We start from the raw sequence: 23,401 nt of genomic DNA, 5'->3' as shown, positions 1-23,401 counted from the left end.
TACTCAACTGGTGCTGAATCTAGCCTTCAGCTTTGCATAAGTTAGGATTTTTAAAACATGTTAGCATTTGTGATCTGTGAAACAGTGGCATGCTTTTCATGCACTCACCACTGAACCACAAGGTCCCAACTTAAAGCCTTACTCCAGGGCTTGAGCACATAAAACCGAAGGCTGACCATTGAATGCAGTACCAAAGAAATATTGCTCCATCATAGGTGCTACATTTTGGATCAGATATTGATTGATCTGTAGTCCCATCTACCTATTCAGGTGGATGTAAAAAGATTGCATGGCATTATTTCAAGTAAGGATAGGCAAATTATCTCTGGTGTTCTGGGTAATATCAAGCTTTCAATCAATGCCATTAAAAGAATTATCTTGTTGGTATCACTTTGTTAACCACATTTATAATTTTAAAAATAAGTTGACAGAATGTGGATGTTAGTCTGCAGTTGAAGCAGATGAAATAATGATGCAAGTGTTTAAATTTCCTTTAGATCACTATAATGGGATTTAAAATTACTATGTATCTCGCATGCTTGATTTTAAAATATGAATCTTTTGAAAGGTAATGGAGAACTTTGTGACTCATCTTTACTTTTCACTGCCCCTTTTAGGTTTGGTGAAAATTTGGATTGAATTTTTAATAAATTAGTCAACTTTGCAGTTTGCTTCACAAGTATGCTCTTACAACTTATGCTCGAGTACATTTAGAGGAAATGATTGACTTCATATATCCATAAAACATGTACTGTTTTCAGGAATTCTGGAATTTATTATCTATAGATCATGATATTGACATTTGATTGAATGCTTAAATGTCATTATGTACTCTACTGAAGTACATCTAGAATCAATAGACAGCACTGGGAAATGTGAAACTGCAAAGCTTTGTTTCTTTCAGAAATTTATTTCATTTGGAGAATGGAGGTGGAGTAAAATTTATTTTAAATCCTGTATGGTCTCATTTCACACTGCTGAATTTCAAGTGCCATCAGTCTTCACTATGCTACTAGAAATGGATATCATAAATGGAAATATCAATGGTTGGCTTTAACACGTAACTGCCATTATGGCCACCGTAAATGCAAAAGTGGAAAAGTCCCCAGGAAATAGGTGTTGGAAATGGGAAAAAAGGAGAAAAATAAATAATGGAGTAAAATGTGTGTCTGAATAGGGTATTTTTATTTTGGCATTGGTTTAGAGTTGTATCGGTAATATGACCGCTTCCTTCATCTTGCGAATATGACCACAGGTTGGTTTCTTTGCCATTTCGAATAAAGTTATAAAAATGTATTTTAAAAGTAACAAGATTAGCAAAGTTAAAACAAAACATCTACAAATAATTTAAAGCATTGAAATAATCCTATCTTATACTTACGCTTTTCTTTTTTTCCCACTCATTCGTTGAGTCTATCTTCAGCACTTGTTCTGAAGCAGACTCAGTGTTTAAATTGCACAGATTTACATAAAATAAAGCAAGTCTGAGGCTTTGAGAGAATTTACTGTCCATTTTAACACATTTTGAAATGTAACAGTCTTAATACTGCTGATTGACATGAGCTGAAAAGTACACATTCAGTCTACAATAGCTTAAATTAACTTGTATTTTGAATTTTTCAATGAAGTAGTCCTTTAAAAGCATAAGAATATCCATTACTTAGAGTTGAATTGTATTGCTGAGTAAAACCTATTATCTTACTGTTCCAAAAATAATTGGTACAATTTGCGAAGCCATAATCCTCTGTTTTCAGAAATTAACAGAAGTAATTCATCACTTATGACCTGCACATTGGCTTATGATTCCTCTATTCCATTATCGTTACAACTCTAAAATGCATTGGCCGTTTGTTATAACCTGTCCCCTATGTTTTCCTTTATGTTACAATGTTAGATATTGATCAGTTGAAGCTAATAATGCAGCTCGTCGGAACACCAGGGCCAGAACTTTTGATGAAAATATCATCTGATTCTGTGAGTTAATGTATTGTGTGTACTTCCACTGATAGTTATTGACCGCTCCTAGTAAATCACTTTTGCAGCACTGCCAGTTAAAGCACCAAAGCACAAATGTACCAACATTGATTGGCATGGTTTGGCTTCTACTAGAAATGTTTTCCACTTGCTGCACTGATTTTAGTTGATACAGAATTAAGACTGCAGGTAATATTTTATATTAATCCATAACAACAAGTTTTAAAATATTAAAAGTACCTTGGTGTCTTATGAATTAAGTTTTCAAAGTAAAGTTTGAAAATATAAAACGTTGAAAGTTGGTAATTTGCTTAGATTTTAAAGTGCTCCATATGAAAATGTAGTAACATCCATTTAGTACTAACATCCATTTAGTATAATCCCATAGCATGCTGGGTTGTTGGTCATGGCCCTTCCCTGCCTCTGCATGTTTGTGTCTTTTTTGTTTTCTACTGCATCCTGCTGTCTTTTTTTCTAATGTAACAACCTCCAACACAAAAATTTCATTAGAATGGTTACTAAATTTGTTGAAAACTCAGCTTTTCAAATTTTTGGCATACCCTTTTGAAAAATGGATAAACGCCTTGACCTGGGCGTTTAAGATATTAACCAGCTTCAGCAGATCATGAGATTGACAGGAACCCCTCCTCCTGCCTTAATTAACAGGATGCCCAGCCATGAGGTGAGACAGACAGGCTGCTAAAAGCTCTTCAGAGGGAGGATTTGTGTTGCTATTCATATTTTCTGTATTTGATTAATAGACCATTTGGGTTAGTATCAACATTTCAGTAAACATGGGTCCTAGCTATTGTTTTGGATAAATTGTATTCTGTTTTCTTGTTAATTTGTGTGCAGAATAAGATTTCAATATAGCAACTTGACATGAGACAACATATCCATATGGTGTTTCTAATGATTGTATAATGTTTTACTGTTGACATTTCTAAGAAATGTACCACTTAGAAAGCCCATTGCTAAATGAGGACTCATTTACAAAAAATGAATCCTCTTTGGATTAAAACTGCAGGCAATAATTTGGTTCAAATTCCCAAGTTTATTTTTAGCAATCATGGAACATGAATAATTAAAAGCTTGTTTTTTATACAACCTTTTGGAGTGTAGGATTGTCTAGATCTTGTGGAGTTCATCTCTTCACTTTTTTTCAACCAAAGAGCCTACCCTTAAGAAAATGGGAAGTCTCTTGCATATTTTCTTGCACACTAAAGATTTCTGAAATTTGAGAGGTGTAAAACTTCTAAAATTGTATTCAATTTTCACTGAAACGGTGAAGCAGTCTCCACATTCTCAGGCAATGTATTCATTGCTTATGAATGCTTAAAGTATGTAATCTTGCTGAACTGGAATCAGAAAGCAATCTTGTGTTTTTTTGTTTTATTTTAACATTGGAAACGAGAGGCTTTCCAAGAATTGTTTTATATGGAAGAATGATCACTATTTTTAGATTTTATTTAAAAATCAAAATTATAATTTCATTCCAATTTCTATATTTGTGAAATATTTCATGTTCCTTATTCCTTCGAATGTAGGAAGCTCTGTAATTGCTCTAATGGCTAACAACCACCTGTTATTCCAAAGCTTATGGATAGCATAATGAATAATCATTCAGTACCTGAGAAAAATAATACACTCTGTCTCTTCTGTGACATACCATGATATTAAATGGCTTATTTCTGTACTCGAACATTGGAGGTTAAAAGTCAACTTTACTCTTAAGTTCCCAGCTTGTTTGTTATCTCTGTTCCAGATCTGCAGAAGTGAGGACTAAATCATTTGATATCAAGGATTTGTTTACAAAGCATGTTGGGGTTCCTGGGTTTATGAATGGCAATATATATTGCTCACTTTCTACCCACCGTTGTTCCTGCCTTGCATCTTTCCTTAGTGCTAAGGCAAAAGCCAAGGTCTATATGAAATATTAAAGGAATTTCCAAACTTTCTTTCTTCCAAAGGTGGTTGAAACTAGTCCATGATATCATCTGGACCAAGTAGTATCTATAAAGTCACTTCAGTATAGTGTGTTCTTCAACCTAGTCAAGAATTAATCTCACCACAATTAGCTTTCTGTTCTGAAGCACAAAATCCTCCTAATTGTAGTTTCTAGTTAATTTGCAATCTAAAGTCCAACTTTGTTTTTGATTGTTCATTTGCATCCTATGCAGATCTCTGCGCAAGTAATATGCAACTGTAAGCTTACTGAGTATATGACTAAGATGTTTAAAATTTAGGTACTTTCCAGCAGCTTATTTCCATAGGCCCAGTGCTGCCCCCCACCCCCCAAACATGCAGCTTATCTGCAGTCACTTCTGTTGAATCATTATTAGCTAATTAAATAATTTTTCAATGCTGTCTTTCCTTTTGAGCTTTGAATTGAATTTTTTTTTCTGCTGTATGCCAAGATGTGGTCTGATTAATTAGTTGCACTATATACAAAATCATGTTCATAGCTTTCTTGACTGACTTCAGTATCTCATTAAGTTTACATGTATTTAATTCTGAAGATGCTCATGTCCTTAACTTGACCTGATGTCTGCTGACGAAGGCATCAGTCAGTGAAGAGAGATATTTTATAAAATTATGTTTAATATTACTGTTCCACTAGCAGATTGATTTGATTTTTTTTGTTAGCCAAAAGAATTTCTATGTTCAGAATTTATTGGGAAATTGGAATCTGTTCAGCAAAATTAGTGTTCTGAATTAATAGTGGTGAAATTTGGTCAAACATTGGGTGTAAGAACTTCAAATATTCTCAAATATCTTGATTCTACAAATAATTTCATGACAATATTTGTTAAACTTTTTTAGGTTCTGTAAAGTGATCTAATTGAAGCATTGCAGCAAATTGGATCTAATCAGAATTTTATTATGTTTTAATGAAATTGTGACACCCCCTCAGTGGGAGGTCAAAGCGGGTGAGGAATAAAGAGATACCTGTGAAAATGGAGGTGACTGGTCAGCTGTGGGTATGGATTGGAGACCTGAGAGCTGTGAGAATTGGAGCCAACTAGAGTAGAAGTGCAGCTGTTGTAAGTTGGTTGGAGACAAATGATCATTGCTGCCTCAGAGTTTGTAATCCCCAATTTGGGAAGCACTTGGTGTTTAACCTTCTTTGTGACCAGTTGAGAAGTGTTGTGGTTGCTTAAGATTGCATTATGGCATGTCTAATTGTATTTTCTTTAAAAACCTACTAATGTTTGGAATTGATTTTACTTAAACATTAGCTTGTGGTATCACTTTTCAAGTGGACTTGAAATATTATCTGTCTCACATTCAGAACAAGAACAATACTGATTGGACTCTCACCAGGATATTTCTAAACTTAAATTGATTTTGCTAGGTGAATGTGAAATAAGTTTCCTAAAATATAAATACTGCGTTGTTGCACCGTGTATTTTGATTATTATACTTCCAACCAACTAGTGTTCAGTATACTTCCATAAAATACCAAGGAAAAGTGATACAACAGCTTGGATTGAGGACAAATTACTTGTGAAAAGACAAAAATAATCAATGTAAACTATTTCTGCAGGCTAGAAACTATATACAATCCTTACAGCACATGCCAAAGCAGAGCTTTGAAGATGTATTCATTGGAGCTAATCCTCAAGGTAATGGCATTTCTAAATGTGCATTTATCTTGTCAGATAAACTTAGTTTTCCAATCCTGATTTGAATGTAAAACAATGTTTCAGTCATCTTTGCCATATTGGAACTGGAAGAGAGGTATAAATGATTTGAGTAGATTTTCTAATATTAATATTTTCTTTTTGTTACAAAGTAATCATTGATGAAAACATTGATATTCTAATTCCTTGTTAGGAATTGGAGACATTGGTTTCCCTCCAGTGGATCTATAGTGTACAGTCTTTTCCTTGCTTTTAACAGGCAGCTAACTAAAATGAAAATTGAAGCCAACTTGCACAGTAGGAATCAATCGCCAAAGAGTCTCATACTTAATGCTAGTTATTTTGGGCAGGCAACTACTCTTTTTCTACTCACATAATCTAGTAAGATTTGGTTTAAAGTCATAAATTACCAAAAAAAAGTTTAGATGTTAAAGCATTTTATTATCAGTGTAGTGATAATATTTAAATAGGCAGAAAAGGTGTGAACAGTTTATTGGTCTCAGCCAAACAAATGAGAGGAATTTATCTCTGTCACTGACTATTACTGTTTTCTATCCTGTGTTCTGGAGCTAGATGAAATGTTAAGTGAAAGCAAGCATGGATTCACTTTGGAAAAATGTTTTGCTATTTAAAGTGTTTTTCCACTGCTCTGAAGCTCATCTGTACTTGTAGACATCGTGTCAGTCACTTTAGTTGTTTATTAGCATGCAACAGATATTTTATGTAATTCTTCTGATTTTGTCTCCATGAAGTTATCTTGTTCCTTATGGCTTGGTAGGGCATCCTGTTCAACCTTAATTTAGTCTCTTGATTAAGGACTGGGTCATGAAGATCCAACCTTAACAGGTTCAGAAATGTCTTTACTTGGAACTACATTAGAGTCGTGTCCTTGGCAGAAATGACAGGCTGTACTGTATTTATCATTCAAGCAGATTGCTAAGGAATTTTTTTTTAAAAGGAGAAAGAGTTTTTCTTTAATCAGACATTACTTGAGATTGAGGTTTTTAAGCTATTCTTATAACACTATTGTTTTTCCTTATAGCAAATTATTTCTTCCAAACTTGCATTGAGGTACTGAGGTATTGAAGTCGTTCTTTCAAAATTCCTTCAAAATTAGGATGTAATTGATCCAAGCATTGAAGGCTAGTTGCTAGTTTTTTTGCGTGCGATGTTTCTTTCTTGCAGTTGCTTTTTGAAGCATTCTGCTTGCTTTTGTTGACATTAAAAACTCAACTGATGTAACAGTGTCAAACTTTGAATTAAATAGAAAAGTGCTAGGTTGTAATATTACACAAAACTAATCAATTTTGTATTATCTGTTTTTATTCCTTCTACTGTGTAGCTGTTGACCTTTTGGAGAAAATGCTTGTGCTGGACACAGATAAGAGGATCACAGCAGCAGAAGCATTGGCTCATTCGTATTTCTCTCAGTATCATGACCCAGATGATGAACCTGAAGCAGACCCTTATGATCAGTCGTTTGAAAGCAGAGATCTTGAAATAGAAGAATGGAAGAGTAAGTGAAACTATTCTTTAAATTAATATTTGTAGGAATGCTGTGCTTAGAGTTCATAAACTTTTACCTTCTCAAAATTACTTTTCCTGTAGTCATTGCTCATCAGGCTGACTTAGCAATTATTCACTGCTCAAATAGCCATGTAATAGTGATATAAAATATCCATGATTTTGGAAGATTACTGAACAACCTTAGTTGACTGCACTACTCATAAAACAGCCTTGTTATCCATGAACCTTGTACATTTGTGAAATGTACACTGCATATATTTGCACCTGGATCCATCTTGAAGATTATCAAACTGAGTGAAGACCATTACAGATTTTGGTGGAAGAGTAGGTTCTGTTCACCTATTTAAGAAATGTACTTAATGTTGCTATCTGGGACTTTTGCTCAGCTTGTCACACATGCATTGTGATGCTCTGCAGGGTAACACAGCAGTCAGAAAAGTACCAGTAGAGTTTTACTCTTACTGCATTAAAATCAATTTCTTAGCCCATCCTCATGATAAACCCGTACGCTATAAAATTTGAAGCAAAATCCTAGGTCTACACTTCCCATGATTTTGGACCTGTACTTGTTCTGCACAAACTGTGGGTACAGGTATGTGTATACATAATCCTTTTATCCAAAATCCTTGGGGCCAGTTGTTTATCGGATTCTGGAATTTTTCAGATTTCGGAATAAATTACACTTTCACAGTGAAATAAAAAAAACTTACTGGCCATGATTCTCATGTAGTTCCAAGTACAGACCCACATGTGACTCATACGGTGCTGAGACAATCGATGCCTGTCAGAGCTGGGCCAAGCAGTGACCCCCATCATTCAGATGTGACGTCGAGTGGGTATGGTATTGGGTCACCTGTTCGTACACCAAACAGCCTTGTGCAGAAAAATAACTTCATGGTTAAAAGCTTTGGATTCTGGAATTTCTGATTAAAGGATTGTGTACCTGTGATAGTATACATTCAGATAAACCATCAAAAGACTGTTGAGGCAAGTGTTGTAAACTATTGTCCATCCTGCTTAGTCTGTTTTCGTCCAGTAATTTATTCAATTAACTTCTTTGCCACATCTATTACAAGGACTTCAAGCTTTACAGCATTTTCCCTTGCTGGACAAATAATAGTCAATGGTTTTGCTTAGTTGAGATTGAATTACTGTTTAAGACCAATAAAGTATCTAAATACACATTAGCATCACTAATCCTTGGTTCCAATAACTGCCCTAAGAGGTCCCAGTTTGGACAAGTAGGATGCCCTCTTGTGGAAAGTGTACAAACATTATTTGCAAACACAAACACTACAGACAGGATAGAGTTGGAATGTTTCATATTTGGTGTTGAGTTTTTACAATTGGCAAACATACAACAAGCCCAAACACACACTTGCAATTTTCCTTATGGTTAGTAAGCCTTCTAAGATAAACAATATTTTATAACATTAAAATATAAAATTTGCAGACTTGATTTACAGTTTGTCATCTTTCTGCATTTGTGTAGTGTGTTTTGATGTATTGATAAGTTTTTAGAACATAAAAATTTGAAACCTGCAACCAAGAACAAGGTGTGCAAATATGGCATATTACCTGGAAGAAAATATCTTCCAATATAATACCAAGTTGATTGGTCAATATGATCTAAAATTCTACAGGAATGGAGAGATGGGGATTACATTTTAGTGAGCTTCTGGTCCAGACCCGATAAGTTGTACATTTAGGTGAATGTTGAACTGTGAATTTAGAGCCCATAATGTGTCCTGTTTGTAGTTTCAAATTACTTACAATTTACTTTAGGTTAATTAATTTCCAAAAAAAAATGCCATTGTGCATTTTCCAATTTTGCTAGTTTTTTGATGGTCATAGCCAAATAGACATTAAAGTGTATCTCAGAGTATCACAAAGTCTTTAAATAAAGACTATTAATGTATAACCAATAACTGGATATGTTTGTTTCTAAAAATAAATCTGAAGATCAGCTGCAGAGCTACAAATGAGTGTCTTGGTTCCAGCTGAACAAAATGAAACTTATGGGGTGGGATCTTGCTATAGGCTCTGAACAGTGTAGGCTATGGTGAGATGTTTATCACCATTTCACTGATTCTTCTCTTTTCCCCATGCCACCCACCAAAGCTTGCTACAGGAGAACCATAATGGCATAGCAGGGCAGGATCCTCTGGCCCCACACACCCTTTTCACTATTGGCATTCCACTTTCAGGAAGACATCACCACCATCCTACCATCCTTTGAATGCATTGGCATTGCTCTTGCATTGGCACAGTCTGACATTCACTAGACAGGCTTTCTGTTTATACCATAGATCGGTATATACAAAATAGTGGAAACATTTTTAAAAATCAGTGTTTTTTGAGAATGAGTTGTGAATGTAATATTTATGAAGGTGGCTTTTATGCCATGAATAATTCTAGGTCAATGTTTTATTACCACAAATGATTTGGAAAATCAGTGAGAATTCTTTGTCAGTCTTGAGTTTTTTAAATTCACCTTTTTTTGTGGGATGTGGGTGTTGCCGGCTAGGCAGCATTTATTGCCTGTCCTTTTGTTGCCCTTGAAGATGGTAGTGAGCTGCTGTCTTGACCCTGCTGCAGTCCACTTGCTGTGGGTTGACCCACAATGTCGTTAGGGAGGAATTCCAGGATATTTACCCAGCGATGGTGACAGAACAGTGATACTTCCAAATCAGGATGTTGAGCGGCTAGGAAGGGAATTTTGAAGGTGATGGTGTTCCTATGGATCTGCTGCCCTAGTCCTTCTCTAAGGAACTGGTCGTGTGTTTGGAAAGTGCTAAGGATCTTTGAATTTCTGCAGTGCATCTTGTAGATAGTAACAACAGTGTGTACGGAGTGTTGATGATGGAGGGAGTGGATAGTTGTGGATGCGTGTTGCTTTGTCCTGGATGTTGCCAAACTGACACTGGAGCCACGCTCATCCAGGCAAGTAGGGAGTATTCCATCACACTCCTGACTATACTTTGTAGATGATGGATGGGCTTTAGGGAACCAGGAGGTGAGTTACTTGCTGCAGTATTCCTAGCCTCTGACCTGCTTTTGTAGTTACTGTTAGTGGCAAATCCAGTTGAGTCTGCTCAATGGTAACCTTCAGGATGTTGATAGTTGGAGATTCCGTGATGGTAACACCATCAAGGGCCAGTGTTTAGATTTGTCTCTTATTGGTTGAATGCAGCCTTGAGGTCAAGGGCTGTCACTCTCACCTCAGCTCTGGAATTCAGCTCTTTTGTCCATTTTTGAACCAAGGCTATAATGAGGTCAGGAGCTGAGTGGTCCTGGCAGAATCCAAACTGATTGTCACTGTGAAGGTTATCGCTGAACAGGTGAGACTTGATAGCGTTGTCAGTGAGTCCTTCCATCACTTTACTGATGATCAAGAATAGACTGGGTGGTAATTGGCTGGGATGAATTTGTCCTGCTTTTTATATACAGGACATATCTGGGCAATCTTCCAAGTGGTCAGGTAGATGACAGTGTTGTAACTGTACTGGAAGAGCTTAGTCATGGGAACAGCAAGTTGTGGAGCACAAGTCTTCTGTGTTATTGTCAGAATGTTGTCAAAGCCAATAGCCTTTGCAGTATCCAGTGTCTTCAACCATTTCTTGAATTTGGCTGTAAAGCTGGGGACCACTGGCATAAGCAGTGATGCATCATCCATATGGCATTTCAGCCTTTTGCACTGAGGTGGGGATTTTTGTGGAGCTTCCTCCTCCAATGAGTTCTTTAATTGCCCACCACCATTCATGACTGCATGTGGCAGACCTGCAGAGTGTAAATCTGAACTGTTGGTTGTGGGATCACTTAGCTCTATTGATCACCTTGCTGTTTGGCATGCAAGTAGTCCAGTTTGGCTGATATCACATTTTCTGGTATGCCTGGTGATGCTTCTGGCATTCCCTCCTCCACTCCGTGGAACCAAGGTTGATCCCCTGGCTTGATGTAATGGTTGAGTGGGGAAATGTTTGGCCATAAGGTTGCAGATTGTGCTGGAGTACAATTCCGCTACTGTTGATAACCCAGAATGCCTCATGGATGCCCAATCTTGCGATTCTAGATCTGTTCAAAGTCTGTCCCATTTAGCAAATGCCACACGAGATGAAGGTTATTCTCAATGTGAAGGTGGGACTTCGTCTCCACGAGGACTGTGTGGTGGAAAACTCTTCCTGGTACTGTGATTGACAGAGGTATCTGCAGCTGGCAGATTGGTAAGGGTAAGATCAAGTATGTTTTTTCTCTTGGTTCCCTCACCACCTACTGTAGACCCAGTGTAACAGCAGTGTCCTTAGGACCTGACCATGTTGATCAGTAGTATTGGTGCTGAGCCACTCTTGGTGCTGAACATTGAGACCTTCCCCACCACCACCACCAACTGTACATTGTGTGCCCTTGCCATCCTCAGCCGTTCCTCCAAGAGTTGTTCAACATGGAGGAGTACAGATTCATCAGCCGAGGGAGGATGGTACATGGTAGTCATTAGGGGGTTCCTTGCCCGTGTTTCACCTGAAGCCATGAGACTTGATGGGGTCTGGAATCCTCCTAGGGAAATTCTCTGACTATATGTCTCTGTGCTGCCACGTCTGCTGAGTCTGTCCAGTCAGTGGGGCAGGACATATCCAGGGATGATGATGATGATGTCTGTAAGGTGTGATTCCATGATTATGATTGTCAGGCTGTTGCTTAACTTGTCTGAGACTGCTGTGCCAATTTTGGCACGAGCCTCTAGATGTTAGTGAGGAGGTCTTTGCAAGGACGATAGATCTGTTTATGAATATGTATGAATTGACATTTGTAGAATGTAGTTTGTCTTTTGTCCTTTGAGTTTGTTTGTAAATCAAAATTGAATATCTACAAAAGCGTTAAATATTATTTGAATCTTGTGTATAATGTGGCTAACTTTCAATGTTTTTATCCAAACTTTAAAATATACGTTATTCTTCCATCTTCAGGATTAACCTATGAAGAAGTACTGAGCTTTGTGCCACCTGAGTTACAAGTAGAGTGTATGGACTTGGCACCATGAAAACTTTACTTCAGTCCTATGATCCTTTTATATTGCATCACTGTGAGGACTTAACCAGTTCGACTGATTTGTTCTTTCCAATATTATCAAGTGCCTATCATGGTCTTGATGACGGATTGTTTGTGGGTGAGGGCAAAATAGAACTTTTATAACAATTCTTCTACAGCCTGCATGTTTTGCTAAATCCTGGGCAATTGCCAGCTTTTTGTATATTGCTGTTGTCGTCCACTGTGAACTTGGTTTGTTTGCTAACTATATCTCTTGCAAGCACTTGTATTGGAACTGGTAAACTTTTTGTGTATTTGTATGCCTTATTTTCAAAATTGCATACTATTTTAAATGTTTAATTACATGTACGGAAACCACCCAAACCTAAAAGAAACCTACATGCAGTAATTGTTACTTTTATAAAAAGTACAAATGGGATGTACATTAATTTATAGATATATTTGCTGTTTACAGCATAAAGGGGTGATTGTTTTATTGTGATTTCATTTTAAAAACCTACTTGACTGTTCAGCAATACTACTACAACTAAGAGTGGCATGTCTTCACTGTTTGTTAGAATGGGAATGTAATAATACAGATTCAAGATTTAGATAAATTTACTTATTTGTATTAAAATGCTTCTCTTTTGTGTAAAGTTAAGTAGAATTATGAAAAATATTTTCCATATTAATAACTACTCAAGTTGTTGGTTCTATCTGTAGAATTCTTTGTAATTGGACCGTGACTTGCCAGGTGTGACGTTGTAGTAAAACCATAAAACTATTCTGAAATAAATTCAAATGCTTTTTCAAAAATAAGTTCTGCCTGGAAAATTGTTGATATTTCCTGTATCAGGACAATCCAGCTTTGAAAAAACATTTAAATATTGGCTTAGATCTTGGGTTTAAAGAGAAACAAAATGTTGGAGAAACTCAGGTCTGACAGCATCTGTGGAGAGAGAAACACAATTAAGTTTTGAATTGAAAGTCTGTTCTCTGGCTTTCTCAAGAAGAGCTGTTAGACTCTACTAATTCTGTTTGTCTTTACAGATGCTGCCAGACTTGCTGAGCTTCTCTAGCAGTCACTTTATTTCACATCTCCAGCTTCTGCAGTGCATAAATTCTGGGAGTGCATAAATTCTGAAACGTTTCTGATTTCGTAGTGTTGTGGTCTGAGTTCAAATATGATGAATGGCTTTGCTGAATATTTTTTGAGAAGTTTCGAGCAACTTTTAGGTTTTTAATGTTTTAGGTCTTTCAGTTCAAGTCTTTGAAACCAAAGCAAGTGACCAACAGACAAACTGAAGGGTGACAAAATGCCAACCACTATCCTTTTAATTTGAATAATCAGGCAATCAAGAGTGACTCGTCCTTTTCTCTCGCTTTCCCTCCTTTCCTGCCTGCCTGACCTTTTTTTTGTTTTGCTTATCTAATTTATATTTATGCATCGTGTATTTTTGAGTTCAAACTTTTTCTTCCATTACCAATTCATGCAAAAATATTGACTAGGCCACAAGTAGTACAGTAATTCCTTCTATACAACAACAATATTACTTTTTAGCATTTGGTAAAATCTGTAATTATAAGTTCCTATGTTGTTTTGTATGAAGGGCTAAGGAGTATGCAACTATGCATGATAAGAATCAAGAAATTGTCATGAGATGACCATTTGAATTTTTAAATACTTGTAGACTGTAGAAAGAAAATTACATGAAAAGCCAGTGCAACTTTTTGGCTAATGTAGCGACTCAGTTTATTTGCGTGCTTAACTTGCTACAAGTCCTGAAGGGAAAGTGAAAGAAGCAGCTAATGTGGTTTGGGTGCAAATTATTCACCAACATTTGGTTCTTTGGGCTCACCCCTATACTGAAGACCATATCAGGTAAGCCACTAAGAAGGAAACTGCTATTCTGTAAATTGCTTTGTAGCATGTGCCTGTCCACCAAGGTGCATGCATTCAGTACATTCGATTTGTGGTAGATTGGAAATTACTTTTGACTAGAGGTAATAAAGTGCAACCACATTTAGTTTAAACATTGCATTTTAATTACTGACAAAAATGATAGCTACTGAAGTACAAAAAAAATCAAATATTAAAAGTTAAGTTTCCAACAATGTCTGAACCTGAAATTATTTTTTGCAGGAGATCTTAGCCCATTTTAACCTTCCATTTCAAATGTCCTCCTTGATTACCTGATTGTGTTCACTACTGAGTCACCGTGTTGCCCCTTCTATCTTCTATACATTAATTAGATCTCTCAACTTCAAAGTGTATAGGCCTAGATGTAAATGCAATTGAAATGTTTTTGTTTACTGTAAGCAAAAAGGAGCCAATCAACAGGTTTATTGTATTAAAAAGCAATTTATTGACTGAAAAACCTGTGGAAAAATAAGGTACAAGATCAATGATAAGACCCTTGTGTAGCTTGCACAATTTTAAAGGTTAAGTATTTATTACAAAGGACAATAAAGGAATTTTAAATTTAGCATCCTTTGATTCTTTGAGGCCAAAATTGTTTAGCTAATTTCTTGGATGCAGTTAGCAGTAGTCAATGTTGGAATTACCTTTAATGTTCTCTGCTCCCTGATGACTCTCTTGAATTGTTTATGGAGGAACCAGGTAAATTTATTTGAAACAGTCATGAAGGTGGCAGGTTCCCTTTCAACAAATCTGCCAAAGACTCTTGGAACTTCTCTTGAAATACTAGTTCCAGTGTGTATTTCCACTGGTTAGATCCAATGGGCCTATCTATGATGACACTGATGTTCACACAGTAGTTTTGCGTTTGATGTCTTCCTGACCCTGTTATAGATTTTCGTGGATCTAAACTGTAGGAGTCATTCTTTTTGCAAGCCTCCACCACTTTGCAATTTATTGGTTCTCTTGCCTCTGTCTTGAGATGGCTTTGCATTTCTTTTAAGCAATTTGTCTTGTTTGTCAAATTTGCAACTTTTAACTGGTTGCATCTTCCAAAAATAATCTGAGTTTAAGTTGATTATCTATTGCCACTGTACGTCCACACTTTAAAATGGTGAATATTTTTATGTTTTTCTCACCTACATATCTCTTCATAAAGACAATTTCCTGTCTTTATACATCACTGGTCATGTATAAAGCTTCTCTGGTCAATAATGGCATGGCATCTATTTCATTTGTGATTCCCTACCTGAACACTCGTCCTCCATTCCAGCCTTTCAATTTTAGTTCCTCTTTATTTTATTCTTGATCTGTCATTAATTTATTACAAACCAAACCAAGCTCCCTCAAAATATATTCGAGGATAGCCTAGGCCCTAACATTTTCTTTATTTTTAAAAGGCAAATGCCAGACATTGTGTTCTGGATGCATTTTGATTGGTCAAACTACCAGTCTTGAAGCAAAACACACTTTATTCATAGACTATAACTAAAATACAACAAAAGAAAGCAGCAAAAACAGAAATTGTTGGAAAAGCTCAGCAAGTCTGGCAGCATCTGTGGGTGAGAATTCCGAGTTTATGCTTTGGGTTGAATGACCTTTCAGAAAGAAATTGGAATAATTAACTCTACTGGAAAACTTAACAGAATAATTGTTTAACTACTAAACAGCAACTGTTCCAATTTGGTAACATCACATAAACACACATAAAAAACATTCTCTCATCTCTGTGCTAATAGTGTTCTCATTAGTCTGAGACTCTACCCTTGTTCCAGTTCCTCACTGTGACCACATGCTCATAAGGGAAAATTAGATAATCTTTCATTCTCAAGCTCTAGCAAATAAAGATATTCTTTTCAAATTCTCTTCACAGGACATTTGCACTATCCTCACTTCAATGCATGTCTTCTCTGGCAAATATATTCTTTCTTGGGTTAGGAGACCAAAAACCTGTACAATACTCCAAATGTGATCTCAGCAAGGCTGAATACAATTGTGACCAGACCTCCTGCAAGATAGACAAATGTTATTTACTTTCCTAATAGTTTACTTCACCTGCATATTACCTTCCAATGACTTAGCAAGATGAACAACTTCGCAATCTCTCAACATTTCAGAAAGAGTCTTCATTTTCTGCTGAATTTGCATTTCTGTATCTTCCTCCTCAAATGGGTAACTTCATATGTTTCACAGTATATTATGTTTCACATTATATTCTGTTTACTGTGTTCTTATCTATGCACTTAGCTTATCTAAATCCCTTTGAAACAATGTCCAAAAGTTGTTTTAAGCTAATGATTCTTAAAAGAAAGCAAAGTATTATTTTCATAGGGTAAAGCATTGGACAAGTTGAAGGATAATATTGAACTGTGAACCAGAACTGCCATAATACAGGTTTAACTAACCCTGAATACCAACTCACCAATAACTTTACCCACTAATGCTCAGTTTGGATTCAATTGAAATTACTCAATGGAACTTGCAGTGCCTTGATCGACATGAGAACTCTAGTGAAATGCCAGAGGAGAATGGAGTATAAATTGCCCTCAATGTCAAAGCAACTGGCACTGAATATATCCTCAAAGTTCTAGCAAACTAGGGGTCAAAAATACAAGTTTCCAGTGACTGGAAATTGTACGTAACATAACTGAAGGTAGCTGTGTTGTGAAATAACGATCTTTGGGGTTTTGCCCTTAAATTGTACAAAATATTTTCAGAAAATTCACAAAAATCAATTTAATACCATGCTTGCAATAATCAGAATATTGTGGTTTGGAGAGTGATTCACCTGGCACATACTATATTCAGAAAGAATGATCACTCTGTTTTTGCAACACCATAATGTTGAGACTTGTTCAGATTCTTTAGAAACAGCCGATTTAACATGATTCATGCATATATGTGAAAACAATGTGCATTTGTCTTCAAAAACAAGTTCTTTTGTAGAATTTTTGGCTTTGCCTTCTATTTCATATTTATAATTTGAAAAGATTGTCATTTTGGTTTTAAATTATCTAAGATGTGTATGTTTCGCAAAAGTACATCTGGATAGTGAAGAAAGAACTATTGATCTGTTTTGTAAAGCTTATACTTCTATTGCAAGCTAATGCTCGTTTCTTTTTGCTTAATATCAGTTTGCTGTCTTTCAGTCATCCCCTTGCTTTATATATAAAAAAGGTCTGGTGTGTTTGAGGGACACAGTTCATAAAATAAAGGAAATACTCCTAATTTATGTCTGCTAAACTCAGTTGTATTTATTTGTCTACAAATTTGTTCGTGAATTTAGCTTGTGGACACAATGGCATGATTTGAGCTTTTTTCACCAAAAAAAAACACATTAAAAACACAATTTTATAAAATGCCCAGCAGATCTAAAAGACCTGAACTTTGTATACCAACTTTGACTTCAAATTGGTGAATTGAAGTTGTACTCCATCTGGTGGGAAGACTAGGTGTTGTGAGATGGTTTCCAACAATACAGCTTTTACTATTTGATTTCATCATATTCATGTATCTGTGGGGGATGGTCCTTGCATCAACTTAAATGCTGTAAGTTGGAGTTAGTAGTGGAAAATGCTGAGTGAAAAGCAAGTGCATCTACATCTACCTCTGCAATCAAAAAATGTTAATTTGTGACTTCTCATTTCAGGTCAGTCAGACAGCAGGGAAACTGTGTGTGTCACCTTCAGTCCAACCAATCTACTCTGACCATAATCCCAAACTAGTCCTACCTGCCTGTGCTTGGCCTATATTCGTCAATGTTTCTTATTCATGTACTCATCTAATTGTCCTTTAAATGCTGTAACTGTCTGTATTCACCACTTCTTCTGGAAGTTCATTCCACACATGAACCACTTGATGTAAAATGTTTGCACTTCATGACTTTTTAAAATCCTTCTCCTCACACCTTAAAAATATTTCCCCTAGTCTTGAAATTCCACACCCTAGGGAAAAGACACCTGTCATTCACTTTATCTATATCCCTCATGATTTTATAAGGTCACTTCACCACCTAATATGCTCGGGTGAAAAAAGTGCAAGTCTCTCATAACTCAAACCCTCCATTCCCAGCAAAATCCTGCTAAATCTCTTCTGAACCCTTTCCAGTGACCGGGAGACCAGAACTGGACACTATTCCAGAAGAGGGTTCACCAATGTCTTTTACAACCTCAACAGAACATTCTAACTCCGATACTCAAAAGGTCTGAGCAATTGAGGCAAGTATGCTAAACCCCACCTTAACCATCCTATCTATATCTGATGCAAACTTTAAATAATTATGTACCTGAGCCCCTAGGTGTCTCTGTTCTACAACACTACCAAGGTCCTACTTTTAATTGGAGAAGTCGTGCCCTTGTTTTACTAAAATGCAATACCACGCATTTATCCAAATTAAACTCCATCTGCCACTCTTCAGCCCATTGACCCAATTGATCAAGATCCCTTTGTGATCTTGTAGGGTCAGATGGTGTAGAATTGAGGACCTGCAACAGATTTTTTTAAAAAAAATCTCTAGTTGCAGTAATGTACAAGCCTCCAAACAGTAATCAGGAGATAGAAATGATGTGTAGGAAAGCAAAGTTACAGTGATCATGGGGGATTTCAATATGCAAGTGGACTGGGAAAACCAGGTTAGTAGTGGACTGCAAGAAAATGAATTTGAGCTCACTAGGGAACAGGTAATACTGGATTTAGTGTTGTGCAATGAGGCAGTCTTGATTAAAGGAGCTTTTAGGTGAAGGGACCCTGAGGAGGCAGTAATCATCACATTCTCTCTGCAATTTGAGAGAGAAGAGTAGATCGATAGAATCAGAGGTAATGGTATTACAAGTGAATAAAGGCAACTGCAGAGGCACGAGTGAGGAGCTGGGTCAAATTGACTGGGAGATGAGCCTAGCAGGGAAGACAATGGAACAGCAATGGCAGGAGGTTCTGGGAGTAATTCAGGAGGCACAGTAGAGGTTCATCCTGAGAGAAAAGAAGCATGGTACAGGGAGAATGAGGCAACCATGGCTGACTAGGAAAGTCACGGACAGCATAAAAGCAAAAGAGAAAACCCATAACTTGGTAAAGGACAGTGGAAAACTAGAGGATTGGGAACCTACAGCGGGCAACAAAAAAAGAGGGAGAAGATTAAATAATGAGGTAAGCTAGCCAGTAATATAAAGGAAGAGTTTCTTTAGCTATCTAAAGGGCAAAGGAGAGGCAAATGTAGACATTGGGCTGCTGGAAAATGATGCTGGAGAGATTGTGGAGAACGAGGAAATGGCTAAGGAACTGAATAATTACTTTGTAAGTTTTCACAGTGGAAGACACTAGTAATATTCCAAAAATTCAAGAGTGAAGGTGTAGAGCTGAGTATGGTGGTCATCGCCAAGGAGAAGTTGCTAGAAAAACGAATGGCCTGAAGGTGGATAAATCACCTGAACCAGATGGCCTACACCCCAGAGATCGAAGAGAGAGTGGAGGTGTTAGTGGTGATCTTTCAGGAATCGCTAGAATTGGAGGGTCCCAGATGACTGGAAAATTGCTAATGTGACACTCCTATTTAAAAAGGGAGTAAGGCAAAAGTCAAAACTACAGACCGATTAGCTTAACCTCAGATGTGGGTAAGATCTTGGAATCCATTGTGAAGGATGAAAATTCTGAATACTTGGAAGTGCATGGTAAAATAGGGCAAAGTCAGCATGGTTTCAGCAAGGGGAGGTCATACCTGACAAATCTGCTAGAATTCTTTGAGGAAGTAACAAGCAAGTTGGACCCAGGAGAGCTAATGGATGTTGTCTACCTGGACATCAAGAAGGCCTTTGACAAGGTGCTGCAAAGGAGCTACTGAGTAAGGTAAGGGCCCATGGTGTTACAGGCATAGTGTTAGCATAGACAAAAACTTGGCTGTCTGACAGAAAGAGAGTGGGAATAAAAAGGTCCTTCTCCGGATGGAAGCTGGTGACAAGTGTGTTCCACAAGGTTGTGTTGGGACAACTTCTCACTTTATACATTAATGATCTAGATGAAGGAACTGAGAACATTCTGACTAGGCTTGCAGATTATAACAAAGGTAAAGGGACAGGTAGCATTGAGAAGGCAGGGATGCTGTAAAAGGATTTGGACAGGTTAGGAGAGTAGGCAAAGAAGTGGCAGATGGAGTCCAATGTTGGAAAGTGAGGCCATGCACTTTGGTAGGAAGAATAGAGGCATGGACTATTTTCTAAATGGGAAGAAAATTCTGAAGGCTGAAGTGCAAAGAGATTTGAGTTCTAGTTTAGGATTCTGTCAAGGTAAACTTGCAGGTTGAGTTCGTAGTTAGAAAGGCAAATGGAATGATGGCATGTCTTTTGAGAGGACTTGAATATAAAAGCAGGGATGTACATCTGAGGCTCTAAGGCTCATGTCAGACCACATTTGGAGTATTGTGTGCAGTTTTGGGCCCCATACCTTAGCAAGGATGTACTGGCCTTGGAGCAGATTCAGAGGAAGGTCACGAGAATGGTCTCAGGAATGAAAAGCATTTGAGGACTCTGGGTCTATACTCTAAGTTTAGAAGGATGAGGAGGGATCTAATTGCAACTTACAGAATACTGATTGGCCTGGACAGAGTAAACGTTGGGAAGGTGTTTCCATTGGTGGGAGAGACTAGGACCTGAGGGCACAGCTTTAGAATAAAGGGAAGACCTTTCAGATCAGAGAATGGAAAAACTTCTTCAGGCAGAGTGGTGAATCTATGGAATTCATTGCCACAGAAGGCTGTAGAGGCCAGGTCATTGAGAATATTTAAGCTTGAGATACTTTCTTGACTATAAAGGGGTTCAAGGGTTACAGGAAAAAAGCGGGAGAATGGGGTTGAGAAACTTATGAGGTATGATTGAATGGTGGAGCAAACTCAATGGACTGAAAGGTCTAATTTCTGTTCCTATGTTTTATAGTCTTATAGATAACCTTCGTCACAGTCCGTTTTGTCACCAATTTTGGTGTCATCTGCAAACTTCCTAACCGTGCCTTCTCTATATTCCCATTTAAATAATTTATTTGAATAATAATCAAAAAGGGGCCTAGCACTAACCCCGGTGGTATTGATGCATCTTCTGTGGTTTTCTTGCAGTTTCTGTTTTATCCCATGTTTTCATTATTAGCAGTATTTCCTCGTAACCCTTTATTGTCTTGTCATTTTTTGGAAAGCTCTGTATCATGGGATCTGTGAATACAATTAGCAACAAAATTACTTCATTGTCTTGCAAACATAATTTCTTAATTTCCCATGTAGGCAAGAGGTATTCCTGGTGTATGATTTATGTATTCCTTGTGAGGCTTTCTAAATATATTCAATCCAATTTTTCAGAAAAAGTGCATTGAGGCGGGAAATCAGCCTGAAGTTTGCAAAAGGTTAACATATGCAATTTCTTGGTGTTCTGTTTTAATGAACTCATTGAAATAAGTGGATTGCCTCTGCTGAAATACCTTAAACATTTGTCTGCTGATCTGCTCAATATAATTTCGTTCCTAATGACATTTTAAATGATTTAATATATTGATCCAAATCCTGTTCGATTTTCTTTTATTCTTTCAAGGAATGTGGGCAATAGTTATGATTTTTTCCAGTCCATATGTAGATTAGAATTTCCCATGATTATTGCAGGACCTTTCTGACAAGCTTCCATTATGTATTCCTTTATATGCAATCCTACCTTGTGGTCACTGTTAAGGGGCTTTTATACCATTCCCAGAAGTGACTACTTGCCTTGGTTATTTCTCATCTCTACCCAAACTGCTTCTACATTTTAGTTACCTAAACTTGGGTCATCCTCTCTATTGTTTTAGTACCATCATTAATTAACTGAGACACCCCACTAACTTTTCCAAGTCTCCTGTCCTTTCCTATATGTTATGTAACTTTCAGTAATGTGATCTCTACCTGTCATCCTGTAGCTATTTTTCTATGGCTATCAAATTACATTTTGTAAATTTCTGGCTGCATGACCAGTTCATCTGTCTTGCTTCAAACACCAAGCGCTTTTAGATAAAGCCTATAGTTTATTTTGGTGGATTAAGTTCCACCAAAACAACCTTAAGTGTTCCCACAAAATTTCTCCAAAAAATGCAAAGAATTGTGCTGTATATTAATTAATTTCTTGTACATTGGTGAGATAAATTTCAAACCAATATAGAGCCAATACAAAACACGTCTCTTTCATCACCATTGAAAGACTTTATTAATATACAATCCGAATCTTAAAAAAAAAAGACAGGTCAGTTAATCATCATTTTTGTTGTCTTGTAGTAAAATTGCACCCACACTAACATGAGTGAACTGAAAGTAGACTTTGATATTCAATGGTGCAAAGGGTTATGGGGATAATGTGGGTAAAAGGCATTGAAGTGTTTGGTCAGCTGTGATTGTATTAAATGTGTGGAGCAGGCTCAATGGGCTGAATGGTTTACTTTTATTCCTATGTTCCAATGTTGTGGCATCAATACCCAATTTAAGTGGCTTTTCATAATTCTGTGCAACCACAAGCAGAGCAGTTGTCAGCACAGATTTCAAGTAGCCAAAGGCACTCTGACATTCTTGGGTGCATTCAAATTTTCTGTTTTCCTGGAACAAATTTATCAAAGAAATAACTGCAGTGGTAAGGTTCAGAACAAATTTCCGATAAAATCCATGTATCCTAACATGTTGAAAAACATTGTTTAATCCTTGGCATGGGGAAATCTAAAGTAGCCCTTAGTTTTTCTTTTCACTTGGCTTTGTTCACAAGTATGGCCCAAAAAAGTCATTTTAGTTTTGGCAAATGCATTTTTAGCCAAATTGGATTTTTGTAGCTAATCAGTCATGTAATGTAAAGGTTGTTTCCAGGTTTGCTAAAAATAACCAAGTTTCAATGGAAACTGTATAGTTACATAGAGTTATAGAGATGTACAGCATGGAAACAGACCCTTCGGTCCATCCCAGATATCGGAACCCAATCTAGTTCCACCTGCCAGCACCCAGCCCATATCCCTCCAAACCTTTCCTATTCATATACCCATCCAAATGCCTCTTAAATGTCGCAATTGTACCAGCCTCCACCACTTCCTCTGGCAGCTCATTCTATACCCGTACCACCCTCTGTGTGAAAACGTTGCCCCATAGGTCCCTTTTATATCTTTCCCCTCTCACCCTAAACCTATGCCCTCCAATTCTGGACTCCACGACCCCAGGGAAAATACTTTGCCTATTTACCCCATCCATGCGCCTCATAATTTTGTAAACCTCTATAAGGTCACCCCTCCGCCTCCGACGCTCCTGGGAGAACAGCCCCAGCCTGTTCAGCCTCTC

General features: G+C 37.1%; 1 protein-coding gene across 3 annotated transcripts in view; it reads left to right on the top strand.

The window, feature by feature from the left end:
• LOC122563202 (mitogen-activated protein kinase 14) overlaps positions 1-12,989 on the top strand; it is a 75,444-nt gene extending 62,455 nt beyond the window's left edge. For 2 of the 3 annotated variants that reach the window (XM_043716755.1, XM_043716758.1), the window contains exons 10-13: positions 1,895-1,974; positions 5,522-5,600; positions 6,961-7,134; positions 12,110-12,989. In XM_043716755.1, coding sequence (XP_043572690.1) covers positions 1,895-1,974; positions 5,522-5,600; positions 6,961-7,134; positions 12,110-12,183 — 407 coding nt within the window. In that variant the 3' untranslated portion in view covers positions 12,184-12,989. Of the gene's footprint in view, positions 1-1,894; positions 1,975-2,576; positions 2,657-5,521; positions 5,601-6,960; positions 7,135-12,109 lie in introns of all 3 variants that reach the window. The other variant, XM_043716756.1, reaches the window with a different exon arrangement.
• Positions 12,990-23,401: the final 10,412 nt, after the last annotated feature.

Source organism: Chiloscyllium plagiosum, chromosome 26 (genome assembly GCF_004010195.1).
Source record: "Chiloscyllium plagiosum isolate BGI_BamShark_2017 chromosome 26, ASM401019v2, whole genome shotgun sequence".
Lineage (NCBI taxonomy): Eukaryota > Metazoa > Chordata > Chondrichthyes > Orectolobiformes > Hemiscylliidae > Chiloscyllium > Chiloscyllium plagiosum.
This window is presented reverse-complemented; position numbering and strand designations above follow the sequence as displayed.